A 16,703-nucleotide genomic window follows, 5' to 3' on the forward strand; every position below is an offset into this window, starting at 1 on the left:
TTGCGTCATGTTGTTCTTTCTTGCAATGAAAAAGAACTCTGAAGGATAAAACATTTGTTTCAGTTGAGTGAAAATTTTGAAATATGTATTATAATTTTTAAATATATATATATATATATATATACATATATATATGTATTTAAAAATTATAATACATATTTCAAAATTTATATATATATACATACATACACTATATATATATATATATATATATATACATACATAAATACAGTGGTCAACATTTGAAGTGGATCAAAAAGTTCATCAAAGTTGTCCTAAGAAGAAGATTTTAGGACAACTTCGATGAAAGGTTTTGATCCACTCCAAATGTTGACTACTGTATGTATATATACACACACACACACACACACACACACACACACATATATATATATATATATATATATATATATGTGTGTGTGTGTGTGTGTGTGTGTGTGTGTGTGTGTGTGTGTGAATAAATAAATCACAATCACCTGTTGTTTTGAGACCACCGAATTAAAAATAAATTATTGTAATGTTGCCTTTATTTTTGTTTACATACTTTATGACAAAGGGAAAGGTTAAGACATGAAAACAGGTGAGCAAATTTGCAATATGGATCTAAACTGAACAAAATCTGAATTACAAGAACATTAATTTCCTAAATTACTGTATCATATCATGTAACAAAAAGGATTTATATTCCTTTTTGCTGCAGTTAATACAACATTTCTTATTTGGTCTGGTTTCTGTTGGTTCTTTCGGTTTCTTTAAATTTATTTTCAAACAACTGCTAGGCCCAGTTTAAAGTGTACAACACTACGTACAAAAACTGTGGTTTTATAAGTATGCTATGCAAACTATCCCAGAACTGACCGGATCCCCTTAAGAATAAGTAAATGTTACTTCTAAAGCACATTTAAAGATTGTAAATATCAGATTCATTTCATAACAGAAGTTTCATGTATGCATTCAAGTCATTACATAAAGTGCAAAAATTAAGATAAGATCATTTATTGCACACAGGTATTTAATGTTTTGAATGATTTCATGCTAAAGAGAAATTATAAATATATATTAGAATAAAACATCGCTCTTTACATAGTACACCCGTAATACACATTCATATAGAAAGACATGCTTCTATAGTGCCATACACATGAGACACATGTCCACATTGTCCAATATCTTTGCATAATTTGAAATGCCCATACTCTTATCTTGATCACATACAGTAGATGCTATAGCTTTCTCATTTTGCAAACTGTTGTATTTGTTCATGCTCTGTTGGGGCCAGTCTCATCCGAGTCAGGATCCTTCACACTGTCCTCACTTGGCAAGGACTCTTCACCAGAAGAATGGGAGCTGAAATCTGCCACTCCTGACTCCTGATCACTATTGTCAGCATCAGAGCATTTTGGTTTGTCTCCAAACAGGCTTTCTCTCTCTCCTTGTTGTAAATTGAAAACATTGGGAGCAGCACCTATAAAGCCACCAATGTAATCCTGAGGAGTATTGACCAGGCTTGCATCTAAAGGGAATGACCAAAGTGTCTGTTTGCTGTCCAACACACCCTTCTGCATGTAAAGTGTTTTTGCTCGCTCCTTATCCAGAACAGCCAGTTTCTGGAAGGGGAAAATATTTGATCACTAAAGTTAAAATGGCAAACATTGTGCAACTGCATTTGTAGAACATGCATATTAAGTAAACAACATGGTCTTTGCGCAATTTTATTGTAATTCAAAATAAAATTATAAAAAATATGGAAATATTTAGGCAAATATCTGATGTTCTACCTGCTCATACAGAGCCAGTTCTTCCTCAAGTTGCTGTGTTTCCTCTTTTACAGCCATCAGACAATCCAGCTCAGACTGACGTGGGTGCAACTCACGATCAAATCGATTATACAACTTTCTCCAGTATCTAAACACAGAAAAGACAAACCTGTAATAGCTGTATTTTTAACCATTTCTACTGTTGACTTTTAAAAATGAATAAATGCTTAGGACAGAAGAGAAAAACTGCATTAGAAAGGGAATCAAAGAAAGAGAAAATATGTATTGTCAGGTCAAAATTGTGAGACAAAGCTAATATACAGTATACAGGGAAACAAAAAACAAACCAAAAACAAAACTGTGTTAACATGTTCTGACATACTTGAAGCAGAAGGGGGCAGTACTGGGCCTTAGAAGTCCCTGATCCGGTTTGAACAGAGGGTTCATAAAGTCCATCTTGTTCTCCCATAAATGAGGCCATATGGAATGAGTTTTCTTTTTGATGCTACAGAAAAAAAAAAAACATGCAGAGAATTGTAACCTCTGAAATACCCCAAATATTGACAACAAAATGAAGTTTGTTCATTCATGTCTTTATACACAGGACAGTTACCACAGATCTTTCCTCTCCTTCTGGCTGTTACAAATGAAGTTGCCATAGTGACAGGAGTAAATGTGGCTGTGGATGCTGATTAGAAACTTCTCATTGTACTCAAAAGAACAGGGAAACTGATCCATAAGCTGCCATACACATTCCAGGAACTGGTCCATAACAGGTGACACTTCCTTGGCTTCTCCATCTAGATGACCACATCTGAAACGCCATGAAGTAAATTACATTTAGAATGAGCAAACTGATGTAGTGCATCAGAAAACCTGTGTAAATTTTAAGATGAAGGCAAACCTGTGTGAAAACTTGTGTCCAAATGAAACCCAGTCTTTCTCAATCAACACCTAAACATTAAAACAGAACAGGTTTTTACTTACACTACTCTTCAAAAAATTGGGGTCAGTCAGACTTTTTTTTTTTTTTTTTTTTTTTAAAGAAATGAATCATTAAATTGGTCAAAAGTGACAGTAAACACATTTAAAATGAGATGATGTCCATTTCAAATAAACGCTTTTCTTTTGAACTTTCAGCAAATCAGCATATTAGAATGATTTCTGAAGGATCATGTGACACTGAAGACTGGAGTAATGATGCTGAAAATTCAGCTTTGCATCACAGAAATAAATAATATTTTTAATATATGGGTCAATGACTTGACGGGTCTTTTTTTTTGTTTGTTTTTTTTATTTTTGTCCAAAGGCCTTAATAATAATAAAAAACAAAGATATGACATCCAAAGTATGTAAGGTAGTACAACTAGATCAGTTTTATCCAAAAGGTTTTAATTATATTTTGCTCCATATAAAAGGTATTTTAAAGATTTTGCAGTGTCAAAAGGTCATTCGGTTTAACCGTCCAAAGGCCAATACAGCCATTTCATTAGAGATTAAAATATCTAAAAATGTAATACATGTATATATTTTTTATTCTGGCATGATTTTATAACATCATATATCAACATAGTGTAAAATGGTATTAAAATTATGTGTAGAAGTCGATGCTTTGTTATGAGAAAAAATGTCTGGAAAAATGAATTTCATTGATGTCATTCGGAGTAACCAATATAAAGGGTTACTCCGAAAGACATCCTGTCACATGTCAGTATCATGTGACAGGATGTGACATCATTCAGACACCTACAAAAGACCACATGGTCATGAAGTAAAGTAACTAACTCTCTTTTAACTATCTGAAAAATTCATGTTTTCACTTGCTCATACGCATGTCCTGAAACATCAGGTCATTCGGTACAACCGCTGTAAAACATGGAAAATGTAATATTTTAAAAACTTGTACTAAATATAAAATATTTGATTGTCCTTTTGCTACCTAGCTAGATATCAGCCTGTTAGCATTGTTTGAAAATATCATCATTCGGTATAACCAAAAGTGTCATTCGGTAAAACAGATATTTTGGTTAAACCCAATGACTTTTTTGGTGACAAATTTTGTCCATATTATAAAAAAAAAGACCAAAGCAGTGTTAGTTGATTATAAAAAACCACAATCTCATTGTTAACACTTAATAAACTTCAAAATTAATTATATCTCCATTATGTTTTTTTACACTTTTAAAAACCTTATTCGTCAATGACCCATTTATTAAAATAAAAAAACAGTTATTCTAATTTGTATGTCATTTTTTACTGTATTTTTGATTCAGCCTAAGTGAGCATAAGAGACTTCTTTCAAAAACATTAAGAAATCTTGTAGTGGTTAAAGGTAATATGTCAATTTCCTAATTTGTAAGCTCACTTCCTTTTAAAAGTGCAAGCACTGTGGCGCTAACACAACATTGATCTATTTGTTTGACTGTTCTGACATCTTGTTTAGCTGATCAATAAAAGGCAGAGGAACTGTATGTGAAACCTGTTTGAAAACATGCAATATTTTTGCAATTTCGTTTGAAGATGCACTTCATCTTTGAAAATGGGTCATTCTGGACATCTGCACAGACCTACTGCTAGTCTATCAGGAAATTAGATGGTATTCCCAGACAGAATTAATCTGTGCTAGAAAGTATGATGTTTCTTTTGATGTTGACCTGTTATGAGGGTAAATTTCTAAGAAGTAAGAGATGATTCTCTAAACTGAGCTCTGCTATTGAATGAATCCTCTCCAGCAGAGATCCAGCCTGAGTCAATCCGTATGATTAAATGAGTAAGACTCATGGGCAGCCTGTCAGTTATGCATCTTCTTACACTGTGAACTCAGTGACTTGAATGAAAAAGTTGATAAACCACTATAACGTAGCATGCTGCTGTTTACCATGAGTCCCTTGAGGGTCCTGTAGTAGGGGTCCAAAAGCACACTGGCCACAGAGCAAACCTGAGCCGTCCTATCCCAGCCATCAGAGCAATGAACCAGGACACTGACCCCTTCCTCTGCCACGGCCTGTGTGCGTGTTCGTGAGAACATGAAATCAGTACCGGAGCGCTCACACATGGGCTGAAGAACTCTCAAAGAGATCTTTTACCTTAGATATGAAGATTCCAGCCTCCATGATCGATTTGATGTGTCTCAACCAGTCTGAATTTTCAAGCCCCAAGAGAAATTCTCTCATGGAGGGAGAACGAAGTGCAGAAACTAAAAAAGCCACCATGACAACAGACATTTTGAGATGATCCAGACAAACTCACTGCATGGTAAATTTTATATATAATCCTGAAAAAACATTGATGAAAACCAGGAGCTTTACTGAGAATTTACAGTAGGGAACTGATATGAGGAATATTTTTGGATATCCGTAGTTTAGACTCTTCTTTAAAGTGCTCAATATTTATTTTGGCTTTGCAAAGAAAGCTAGTGACTAACAAAAGTGCCATCTTTATTTATGCTACTTAAAATACACACTACTGATAAATTGGCTTGATGACAGTTCTGTCTTATGGCTCATTAGTTATTATTAAGTGGCATTGATTCTTTTTCTCCAAACCAACATAAACATTCCCTGTGAGCACTGTAAGCTTTGATATGTCAACAGTTCAAATGTGATAAGAGTATTTAAGGGTTGGTGACGTCCCATGAGAACACACCAGATGAGAGCTCAAGCCAATATACTGACCCGCTCACTCTTGGTGGCAGAGACCAAACTAAACTAACTTTATTTCAAGGAAACTGCCATTCTAGGAAAAATAAAGCATGCTGTTATGAAAACCTAAACAGTCTCTGCTGGAAGCCTATAAGATTATTCGACCAGATGACTCCCTAGTGTTTTCTGGGTCAAAATGCTATCACACCCAGTACAGCTATTATTTCTTCAACACTGGAAGATATCATTCTCACGCCCTTCTTTTCTCAATAAGGGGAAAAGGGTCCCCAATCGTCAAGTCAACAAAACAAAAATAGGCGAGGAATAAAAGCCAGATGGATTCAAAGCACCCCTACTACACTATCTGCTTTGCCAAGAAACTCTCCTGTGGTACAATCTACGGCTTTATTGCAGAGCATCTTTATTATAGATGATAAAACGCTTAAGATCTCCAATAAAACTGAAGGGGAGCTGTTATATACTTATTCAAACTGGTCTAACAGAAGGATCTTTGGATTTAGCACACTGGTTAATACGGTGCAATTCATTTTCTCAATAAGATGGAGACAATACCCTCTATGAGTTTCAGCTGACTGTTCCTCATCACATGGATGTTTTCAATGCCGATGAACTGGAATTTAATGTTGCAGTAGTTGTCCTCATTTTCGTAGCCTTTGCCCGCAGCTCGGTTTGCCATTGCGTTTAGCTGGAAATACATGTGATTCTCAGACAGCATCTTTCATGTGTAATTAGATATCTGGTCCATCGTATATTGGTATTAAGTGGACTAACCTTGGGTCTTGTGTCCACAACAAACATGAATCTGCTGCCGGGATTAGACTTCATGATGGCCTGCAGCATTTGCTCATCCTCCAGGCAGCGAGCGCTGAAGCCAGAAAGAGGCTGACTGCTGCGACATATTGTGGCCTAAATAAAAGACATCATATGAGTCGGTGTTTGCATATGTTGATATAAAAGGGCAACAGTGATGGTCCTTGCCCATTATTTACCCTATGAAAGATAAGACATGACCAAAAAAAACACTGAAAACTACTCAGCAGTTCTTCATATTAGTGTAGTGGTACTGTGTTTATTTTGGTGTGAAAGTGGCTTAAATAAACCAATAAAAATTGTAAAATAAATAAATACACACATGAAAATAGTAGTATGTATACAAATACATATTTAAATTTAATTTAAAAATAAAAAATATATATATTTTAATACATTCCATAAGCTATAATAAAACTATCATCCAACCTTAAAGTAATTCCCAGCCTGATTCTTTCATGCTCAATATATAAATTTAGCTTAAAGAACAAAGGGGAAAATATATAGTCAAAATATATTAATTTCATTATTAAAATTCATAAAAACACATTTTAATTTGAATAATTGACAAAAAAAAAAAAAAAAAATCAAAATTATATTTTCAATCTTTAAATGCAACTAACGTAGCCTCAGAGTAATTCTCAGCCTGATTATTTCATGCTTGATAAATAAATTTAGCTTGAAGAAAAAAGAGGAAAGTGGACCCAGGCTAAAAACAAAAAACAAAAATGAATATAATTTAATTTATTTATTAAAATGTATGAAAACATACATTTTAATAATTTTAAAATCAAAATGATATTTTAATACATTAAATGCAGCTATCGGTCGGCCTAAGATTAATTCCCAGCCTAATCCTTTCACAAATGATTAATAAATTAAACTTAAAAAACAGAAGATCACAATTTCCTCTCAGTGGAATGGGCATTTCATGAGAATTTGGCCCTGGCCTCATAAAACTATGAGCTTGCAATATTACATTTTTAGATACTGTTCTAATCATACTTTGGGGTTAACGAACCATGAATTGGGGGGGATATTAAACTGTATCTGACCCCTTAGGGCCTCACCATTATGATCCTTATGTGGAGGTCACAAGCTTCTTCTCCATGTGGTTTGAATTCATGTGTCCAAAAGAAAACACAAAGACTCCAAGGGGAATATTTGACTTCAGTTAAATGAAATGTCTTTTAACAGTGCAGAACCCAAGAGGGTGCAGAGGGGGCTTGACCACGCTTTTAAAATATCCATTATATTGTAATTTATCATGCAGGAATATGCTGCTTGACACATTCAGTAATTTGTCATGGTAAATGTACTACAGTTTAATGTTTAAATGACTGTGAGTTGCGTTTGTGTTGTGACAAGTTGGAGCGAAACAGAGCATTTTCTTTGTAAAGAAATCATATCAAGCTGGAATTTTGTGCTAAATCAAGCTGCATCACATTTATGGCTCTTCAGAAATTGAGTGTTTTTATATATAAGAGCACTCAAGTCTGAAGAACACTATGTTCTTGAACCTTGAACTTGCATCCTCAATCTGATTACAAAGTATTTGGCAAGCAAGGACATATAAAGGACAGGACAAAATTCTCCACAGCCTCATTAAAAGGGGCAGATGAATGCTAAGGCTGCAGAGAGAATGTGCCAGATGTGGAGGCAGACTTACATGATTTTCCTTGCAGTAGTATGACAACGTGGGAAATCGACCTCTGCTACGAAACTTAGAGCTCCCTACGATGACAGGGAGGGTGACGGATTTAGGCACGAACAAGTCAGATGGGTAAGTATCACACACCTGTGTCACAAAAAGAAAAGTTATAAAAAAACCTACATAATGCACTGATTGTGTTTACATAGTGTTGGTGGCTGATACACTAACTCTGTACTCTCGGTTGATGGGGGTGACATGCCATAGCTTATTTGGAAGTCCCATTCGACTGTACTCAGCCTTCAAATCTAAAAAGTCCCATGAGAGCTCCCTTTCAGCTTTGTCAGCATTAGGATTGAAGGAAAAACAATACAACTCTTCATATTTTTCTGCAAGACAAGGGAAAAACATGAGAAAATGTCCTGGTACATTGAAATATAGAAAAGTGTATTGAAGAACTATAATTAATTTGAACATTATATTAAATATACAAATGCTGATTTGTCTGCATTGATATTGCAATCACAAGTTGTGTCCAAAATGCACTTATAGTATACTATGCACTAAGTACTCAACCGTGTAATGCAGGGCTGGGCAATTCTGGCCCTCGAGATCCATTTTCCAGCAGAGTTTAGCTCCAACCTTGTTCAAACTCACCTGCCTGTAGCTTTTTAGTAATCCTGAAGACACTGATTAGCTCGTTCAGGTGTGTTTGAACAAGGATGGAACTAAACTCTGCAAAAAAAATGGATCTCGAGGGCCAGAGTTGTCCAGCCCCCTGTGTAGAGTATGAATTTTATTTTGTAAGGTAATTTTATATGGTTATTTTGTAATCCAGCATGACAGCCTTTCCTTTTCTCTGGTTCATAAGGAAACAGTTGAGTGCATGAAGCGTCCAACATTCCACATTTAGTTTTTTCAGTTAATTAAAGGGTTAGTTCACCCAAAAATGAAATTTCTGTCATTAATTACTCACTCTCATGTCATTTCCAAACCCGCAAGACCTTCGTTCATCTTCGGAACACAAATTAAGATATTTTTGATGAAATTCAAGAGTTTTTTTAATCTCCCATAGAAAGCAACGAAATCACCACATTCAAGGTCCAGAAATGTAGTAAAGACATCGTTAAAATGGTCAACGTGACTACAGTGGTTCAACCTTAATGTTATGAAGTGATGAGAATACTTTTTTGTGCGCAAAAACATAACAAAAATAACTTTATTCAACAATTTCCTTTCATTCACCCTGTCATTCTCCTACGCAGTTTACGTTGAAGACATGTTGCAGAGCTTCCGTGTTCTGCGTCAGAATGCCAACTCTGTATTGGACGATTTCATCAAAAATATCTGTTGTGAAGATGAATGAAAGTTTTGCGGGTTTGGAACAACATGAGGGTGAGTAATTTTCAGTTTCCAGGGGGGAAATTTTCAGTGTGGACACAATAATCACACTACTACAAAATGGTATAGAATAGTGCATAAGCATGCAAATTGGGATGCATTTACAGTATATTCTTAAAATGTATGCTAGGTGACCCACCTGGCCTAGACAGACGTGAAAGTGAAATGTAAACATCATGGCAGTCGCTCTCTTGAGGAATAATAAACTGTATGACCTGAAAGTTCTTGCAGTGGATTAATAAAGGGTACCCACTCTGAGATGCTTTATGCTTTACAACATTACACACTAAACTGTGCAGAACCTGAGAAAAACAAACAAACCATATCAGTTACTGTACTTATAAGAAAATAAGAAAGTACATTTTTGGAGCACAGAAATACTTGACAATGATCATACACCACAAATATCAATGGCAATAGTATACATCTGACATGGCAAGCACTTACCCACAGCTCATTTCTGTCCTCAGATCCTTTACCTACAAAGATAGTGTGTGTGGCTGTCAGATAGAGTGTGCCCACTTGAGTTCTTCGAGACAAACTTCTGTCCACTAACCGGACATTTTCAACCTGCAAAATATAACCAAGTAAATTAGACCAGGGGTTTTCAATGCCACGTACCCCCATATATGATCACCCTCGTGTGAGGAACCCCCATCCTAAAATTTAAAAGCATCTATCTTTTATGAACTACCATTTATTATAGATCTAAAAATATATATTTTATATATATTTTTTCTACTCACTATAGTAATGTGCTGATAAATGTATTGTTTATTTGTATCATTTTAATTAATTTATTTTAATCTATTTAATAGATTAATACCTAATAACTTTAATCACATTTTTGTTAATTTATTTTAATCTAATTTATTTATTATTTTATTTTTTTATTTATTACTTATTTATCTTATTATTTATTACATTATTTTTTACTCTAGACTTTTCCATGGAATCCCTGTCTCTCTCTTGTGGCCTCCTGGTCCAGTTTGAAAACCTCTGAATTAGACAACATTAGTATTAGTGATGCATTATAAAGTACCATACCATAAACACATATTAGTGAACATCCCTCTGGCCTGAGGTGATACTGTATGTTTAAAATCATCTGAAATCAACCGGTACACAATAGCAATATTCAAAATTCCCAATGTGAATATGGCTTTTCAGTCATTTTCTTTAAATTAGAACTGGTCAGATGTAGGCCTTTACTTTTTTTCCTTGAACATTTGTCTCAGTGACTGTGTTGAGTTAATTGATTCCAATGAATGAATCCATTTTATTTACAAGTAATAAAACCTCAAACTACTAATGTTTAACATGTGGAAGCAATGCATGGAGATGTGAGGTACATGGAATGTAAAGGGAATCACTGTATCATGGATGCTGGACATTTACCTTTGGCATTCTGATGTGCTCCATCTCTGACCACCACACCTCTCGCGCGTGCAGCTTATCAGGGTACAGAAATACTAATTTGTGCCATGCTGAACGAGTGTTATTGTGTTAATTTAAACACAATAGGCCTATTTAAAGTACTGTTAAAAACGCTGATCTTCTTTGAATCCGGGTTGATAGGGATACATATGGCTCCTCCCGTCATCTGTAGTGATTCATCGTCTCTACGCTGCTGCGCGGACCGCTGCAGGGTCCTAAAGCCGAAGAGTTTGCTGCAGTAAGCACGATTCTTCGTGATTTTAGCTAAGAAAACATCATTATCGGTATTGTTTATATCTTTACGCAAAAAGTATAAGGGTATTCGTGTGAGTATACAGAGCTTGTATGCCGTTTTCTTTCAATTTTATGCAATTATGTTTTACTCCAGTGAATAGGCCTATTTGCAGTGATGTTTGAAATCCAGAATACAAGAAATCTGAACATTTTCATTGTAGTTGGTCAGGAAGATACACCTTGACTTTAAACGTAGTAAAATAATCCTGCAATAAAAATATATTACTTGTATTACTACGATAGTGGGCCTACTACCAAAATATACCTCCCGCACATGCGCAGTGCCATGATGCATATGTTTACATGTTTTACGTCTTACGAACGTAGCTTAGTTATTTATGTAGCCTATTACTGGTCAGTACAAGAGATTGAATGTTTACTAAACATATGCAAAAAAAGCTCTTATGACATATATGTCAGGTTTAATTTTTTATGTCATCAAGACAAAAATGACAGTCAACCAGGATCAAATAGTATTCAGGTTATAATAACCTTGAACGTTCAGATGATTACGTTTTTGAAAGTGATTTTAAGACAGTAGTAAACTGATGATTAATTGTATAGAAAAGTGAACTGATAAACATGGCCCATATAGCCTACTGCCTTCTTGGCTTTTTCCCTAATGAATATCAGTTTATTTTACCAGTTGATATTTCTTTTCCTAAACTCCTGTTCTGTTTTCACAGTCAATAATAGCTCAAATTAAGTTCACAGATAACCATCTTTCATTCTTAAAACCTCTCTCTCTCTCTAAAACCTACCTTCACTGACTCTTTCCCCCATCTCTTTACACAAAGTAGATACATATTGACACACTGCTGTGTCGTCATATCATATGAATCTTTGAGTTAATCAGTGAGCCTTTTCAGACAGTTGATTGTGCAGTTTTGTTCAGTACATACATTAATGTTGAGGGGAAAATAGTGGGAAGGACTTTAATTTGCCAATTGACCATTTCAAGTCCAATCACCAGTTCAATAGAGTACCTCAGGGATGACGTGTTTTTGTAGGCCAACCTGGAAGTTAGCGGCACACGGGTTCCCTCGATCGAAAGCCTATGCATTTTTCCCATAGACTTTTGGAAAATTGCAAAAAATAAGCTTTGTGTTTAACAAAGGGTTATGACACTTACACGTTTTGTCTATCAAGATAATCTTTACAAGTTAACACAACATTTATACATTTTGAAGCCTAAATAAAGGATCAACATCACCACCACCAAGCTTCCTCAAACTTTATTTAAAAAACAACTTTATTTAAAAACATGCTCGCTGATTATGATCTGCGCTGTGTATGAATACTTATTCTCTTTTTCATGTAAAAAAATGCTGCCCAAATGTCCTGTTTGCATTGATGACGTCTAAAGTCCCCGCCAAAGGAAGTAGTCCCTTTTAGCAATTTGTTAGCAACCGCCGTTTTTAAGACACAATAAATGTTTAAATAATCACAAGCGGTTTATAACTAGTGTGTTTTATATCATAGATCAAAACGTGAAAATATTTAGAGGCTTTGTTAACCACAGACCTTATTTCAGGCGATTTAGCAAAAACCCATTCAAAAAACCCATAGACTTTATGGCGATGGAACCGGAAGTCCTAAAATGCTAACTCGCTTCCGGGTTTTGCCTACAAAAACACGTCATCCCTGAGGTACTCTATACTGTTTAACTTTGTAGTATGAGCGTTGTTTGTCCATTCCAATAGATTACTCCAGAATGCAAATCAGTGTTGCATTGCATTTAGGAGATAACTTTTTCCATACAGTATCATAAGCTTACAATATAACGTATACATCTAAACTTATAATGATCCGTTTCACCAAAACTGTGATTTATAGCCTCACATATTTCCTGTTCAAGCTTGCAGAATTTGAGTAGGTCTACTATGTATTATAATGCATTTTGCCTGAAAGCATATACGTAGTGTTTCTCTCATTCGCTCACTCTCTAAATATGCCTCTGATAACCACCCATGTCCCAGATTTTAGCAGTACTTACAATGAACTCAATAATTATCACCCTTATCAACCTATAGTACACTAGATCGAGGATTGTGACAGTAATGGCCAAGTTCTCGTATCTAAGGACTGATCAGCCTTCAGAACATTATTCATTATCATTAACGACATGCAAAAATCAACAAATGTATTCAATGTCTAAAAAAACTTGTGGCCTAATAACTAGTTTTAAAAAAGGAATTTCTCTGCTTGGTTGGCACAGAAAATTGACTAAACTAGAGAAACCTTGGGGCAGGTTCTCACAGGAGTAATGTGCTTAAGAGGATTAGGAAAATCGAGCACTTTTTAATAAAGAAAGCATTAAGCAGATACACACAGGTGATCATTTCAGCCTTCACATTGGCATTCAATATAAACAAGATTATGGGCATTAAGAAAGATAACTGGGTCAGTATGCCACTATATTCAGTGTGTAAGTTTATATTAATTTTCCTTCCTATTGCACGTACTGTATGTTATGAAGCTTTTTAGCATAAAAAGAAAGCTTTTATTGTCTTACCTCCAACAAACTCTTCTTAGGAAATGCAGTGATGTCATAGCTGACAGTTTCCCATGTCGATAATAACTGTAACAGATCAAACCTGTCTAGATATTCAACTTCAGCGAAATCAGCGCAGGATAGACTTATAATCTTCTAGCAACTAAGTTTCAGTGGAGTAAAAGATCATTATTGGTCTCATTCCTTCAATCAGCCTGAACATTTTAAAGATTCTCTTTGTCCTTTGATGTAGGATGCTTAACAGGTAACTGAACTCTAAGGACTCAGTGTCCACCATTGGTGCGTCATCAAAACAAAAGCAAGCACAAAGTGACGTTCATTGCATAGAAGTTATTTGTTCTCATAGATAAAGAGGGAGAGAGGGCAGTTCAACTTCGTAACAGCTGCATGTGTTTTGTAACAATGACACTGCATGAAACTAAAGTTGACTGCACTGCAGTTTTATGGTTTTCATCAATGTATACTTATCTGCAGGCATCAGCTTGTACTGTCCCCTGGTCTTCCCGATAATTGACTTGAACATTTCCTGGTGACAGCTCTGTTAAGTGGTGTGGAGTGTCCCTATGACAAACAGTGCTGTATTGCGGTGTTGACATTAGAACCAATATTTTTGCATTAGACGAATCAACTATGGTCAAGTGCATGACATTAGTAGTGTTGGCCTGGCCTGAGAAGCAGAGGAAAACCTATTCAGAAAACTCCTCACTCCTTTTGGGAAAAGTTGGTAGTATGACCTGAAATGAACGTGCAGTTCAACAGGTTTCTTCCCATTTCTCAAAGGATCTTGTCTTCTTTTGTTCTCTATGCAGGACTACAGTATATTGGCAGATGAATACAGTTGCTCTTTGGGCTTGATTTTATGCCCGAAAAAGGCCTTTGGGTTTCAGACCAAAAGTGAGAGATGTTCACCAATGCCCATTATCTGGTTTTTATGCAATTTAGAGGCTGTAAATATGAAATGAACCTCATGATGTTTCAAAAGCTCTAAGTTGCATCAGGATTTTTGGTGTAATTTCTTTTGATTCATGTCAAGTCTGTCTTTACCTGATGGCTGTGCCAGCATTGGCAAATGCTGTAAGCCACATTCCCTAAATGTCTTTAAAGCAGTCTCTTCTGTTTCCCTGGACAGTGGATGAATGTTTTCAATGGTGGCTCTTACTTACCCATCCATTCAGGGTGGCATTTGCTTTCACTGTGGTGTTCAGATAAATAAAGGGCACAGAATGGACACAGCCTTACAACTGATGATGAACTGATGGAGTAGAACATCTCAGTCTGACACATGCTAGAGCAGAGTGACCGGAGAAAGACTCATTGTACCACACAGTTACACCAGATGCTTTCACGAATTCTAAATAAAAAGTAGATTGTGTAGATGCCCTGCTGCATAAAAGATGGAATTAAATATTGTAAATTTTCCATTTTTCATGTAACAATTGGAGTGGTATGCAAAATACCTAATTGTCAGGTTAATTCTTCACTCCTGGCCTTTAGTATTATTAAGTGAGCACATCCATACCCCCTTTTAAGTGTATAATATATACTCACCAGCCACTCTATTAGGTATACCTGTTCAACTGCTGGTTAACGCAAATATCTAATCAGCTAATCACATGGCAGCAACTCCATGAATTTAGGCATGTAGACATGGTTAAGATATTCTGCTAAGTTTCAAACTGAGCATCAGAACATTGGGAAAAAAAGGGGATTTAAGTGACTTGAATGTGCAAGACGGGTACTGTATTGTTGATTGCTGATGCCAGAGGTCAGAGGAGAATGGCCAGACTGGTTTGAGTTGATACAAAAGCAACAGTAACTCAAATAACCTCTCATTACAACCGAGGTCTGCAGAAGAGCGTCTCTGAACGCACAACAGCAGATGGACTACAGCAGCAGAAGATCACTCCTGTCAGCTATCAACAGGGAACTGTTTGCATGGGCTCACCAAAATTGGAAAATTGAAGATTGGAAAAACATTCCCTGGTCTGATGAGTCTCGATTTCTGCTGCGGCATTCAGATGGTAGGGTCAGAATTTGGCTTGAACAACATAAAAGCATGGATCCATGCTATACCTTGCATCAACAGTTCAAGCTGCTGGTGGTGTAATGGTGTGGGGGATATTTTCTTGGCACACTTTGGGCCTCTTAGTACCAATAGAGCATCATTATACGCCATAGCATGCCCGAGTATGTTGCTGACCATGTCCATTCCTTAATGACCACAGTGTACCCATCTTCTGATGTCTACTTTCAGCAGCATAACGCACCATGTCACAAAGCTCAAATCATCTCAAACTGGTTTCTTGAACATGATAATGAGTTCACTATACTCAAATGGCCTCCACAGTCACCAGATCTCAATCCAATAAATGTGGTGGAACGGGAGATTCGCATCAAGGATGTGCAGCCGACAAATCTGCAGCAACTGCGTGATGCTATCATGTCAATATGGACCAAAATCTCTGAGGAATGTTTGTTCCTTGTTGCACCTTGTTGAATCTATGCCACAAAGCATTTAAGCAGTTCTGAAGGCTTGTTTAGAAACAATGGAAAAGCAGCACATTGGATGTAAAAACGTGTTATGTAAATTGACTGTTAGTCAGGTTAGACGCCATATTGAATAAACGTGGATAAAAATGAGGCTGTGAGTGATTAATTTAAAGTCTGTGGCATGCACTGTATAAAGTTCCCAGCTGAAACAAAATCATCATCAGCAGAACAATCTGCATGTTGTTAAACAACAGTACAATCCATTGAATGCACTGTACTTCTATTCCTTATACAGCCTTGTTTTCATTCCTGTCAAAAATGAAATATGGTGCTACCCTGACTTAAATATATGGGAATCTGCTATTAAATGGTATATTACAGACAACCTACTCTGACCTTATATTTAGGGAAATGCTATATTGAACATTTTAGAATTCAAAATTTTACTCAGTACTAATTTGAATAAGTACAATGTAACTATGCCACCTTAAAATGAAGTGTAACCAAGAAAAATCTGAATTAAAGTTTTAAACTATTTATTCAGCATTTCTTTAACTGGACTTTTGACTGTGTTACTAAAATTCAGCACTGAGTGACACCCTGTGAAAAAAACATCAGATTTGTGATATTAGCACTACTATAGTCATTTTGAAGAGGCCTATTGACCCAGTATCCCTGTGCTCATG

The 16,703-nt window shown here is 35.9% G+C and overlaps 1 protein-coding gene across 1 annotated transcript; it reads right to left on the reverse strand.

Annotated features, from left to right (window-relative positions):
* Positions 1–509: 509 nt before the first annotated feature.
* On the reverse strand, positions 510–10,947 carry mtmr7a (myotubularin related protein 7a). Its single transcript, XM_051860609.1, has 14 exons — positions 10,680–10,947; positions 9,729–9,851; positions 9,421–9,583; positions 8,112–8,269; positions 7,899–8,027; positions 6,191–6,325; positions 5,972–6,104; positions 4,844–4,953; positions 4,636–4,761; positions 2,662–2,711; positions 2,371–2,571; positions 2,140–2,262; positions 1,779–1,905; positions 510–1,607 (listed from the first exon to the last, which is right to left on the reverse strand). Exons 1-14 carry the CDS (start codon positions 10,701–10,703, stop codon positions 1,260–1,262), a joined length of 1,950 nt encoding a protein of 649 aa, XP_051716569.1. The 5' UTR covers positions 10,704–10,947; the 3' UTR covers positions 510–1,259.
* Positions 10,948–16,703: the final 5,756 nt, after the last annotated feature.

Source organism: Ctenopharyngodon idella, chromosome 14, assembly GCF_019924925.1.
Source record: "Ctenopharyngodon idella isolate HZGC_01 chromosome 14, HZGC01, whole genome shotgun sequence".
In the NCBI taxonomy this organism is placed as follows: Eukaryota; Metazoa; Chordata; class Actinopteri; order Cypriniformes; family Xenocyprididae; genus Ctenopharyngodon; species Ctenopharyngodon idella.

What these genes read in the sequence shown, in the direction of transcription:
- mtmr7a (XM_051860609.1), bottom strand. Translation starts at nt 10,703, where the DNA reads ATGGAGCACATCAGAATGCCAAAG. An exon ending in ACTACTGCAAGGAAAATCAT is followed by an intron (nt 6,326 to 7,898) that starts GTAAGTCTGCCT and finishes TCTTTTATTTAG; the next exon opens with GCCACAATATGTCGCAGCAG. An exon ending in TTGTGGACACAAGACCCAAG is followed by an intron (nt 6,105 to 6,190) that starts GTTAGTCCACTT and finishes ATGTATTTCCAG; the next exon opens with CTAAACGCAATGGCAAACCG.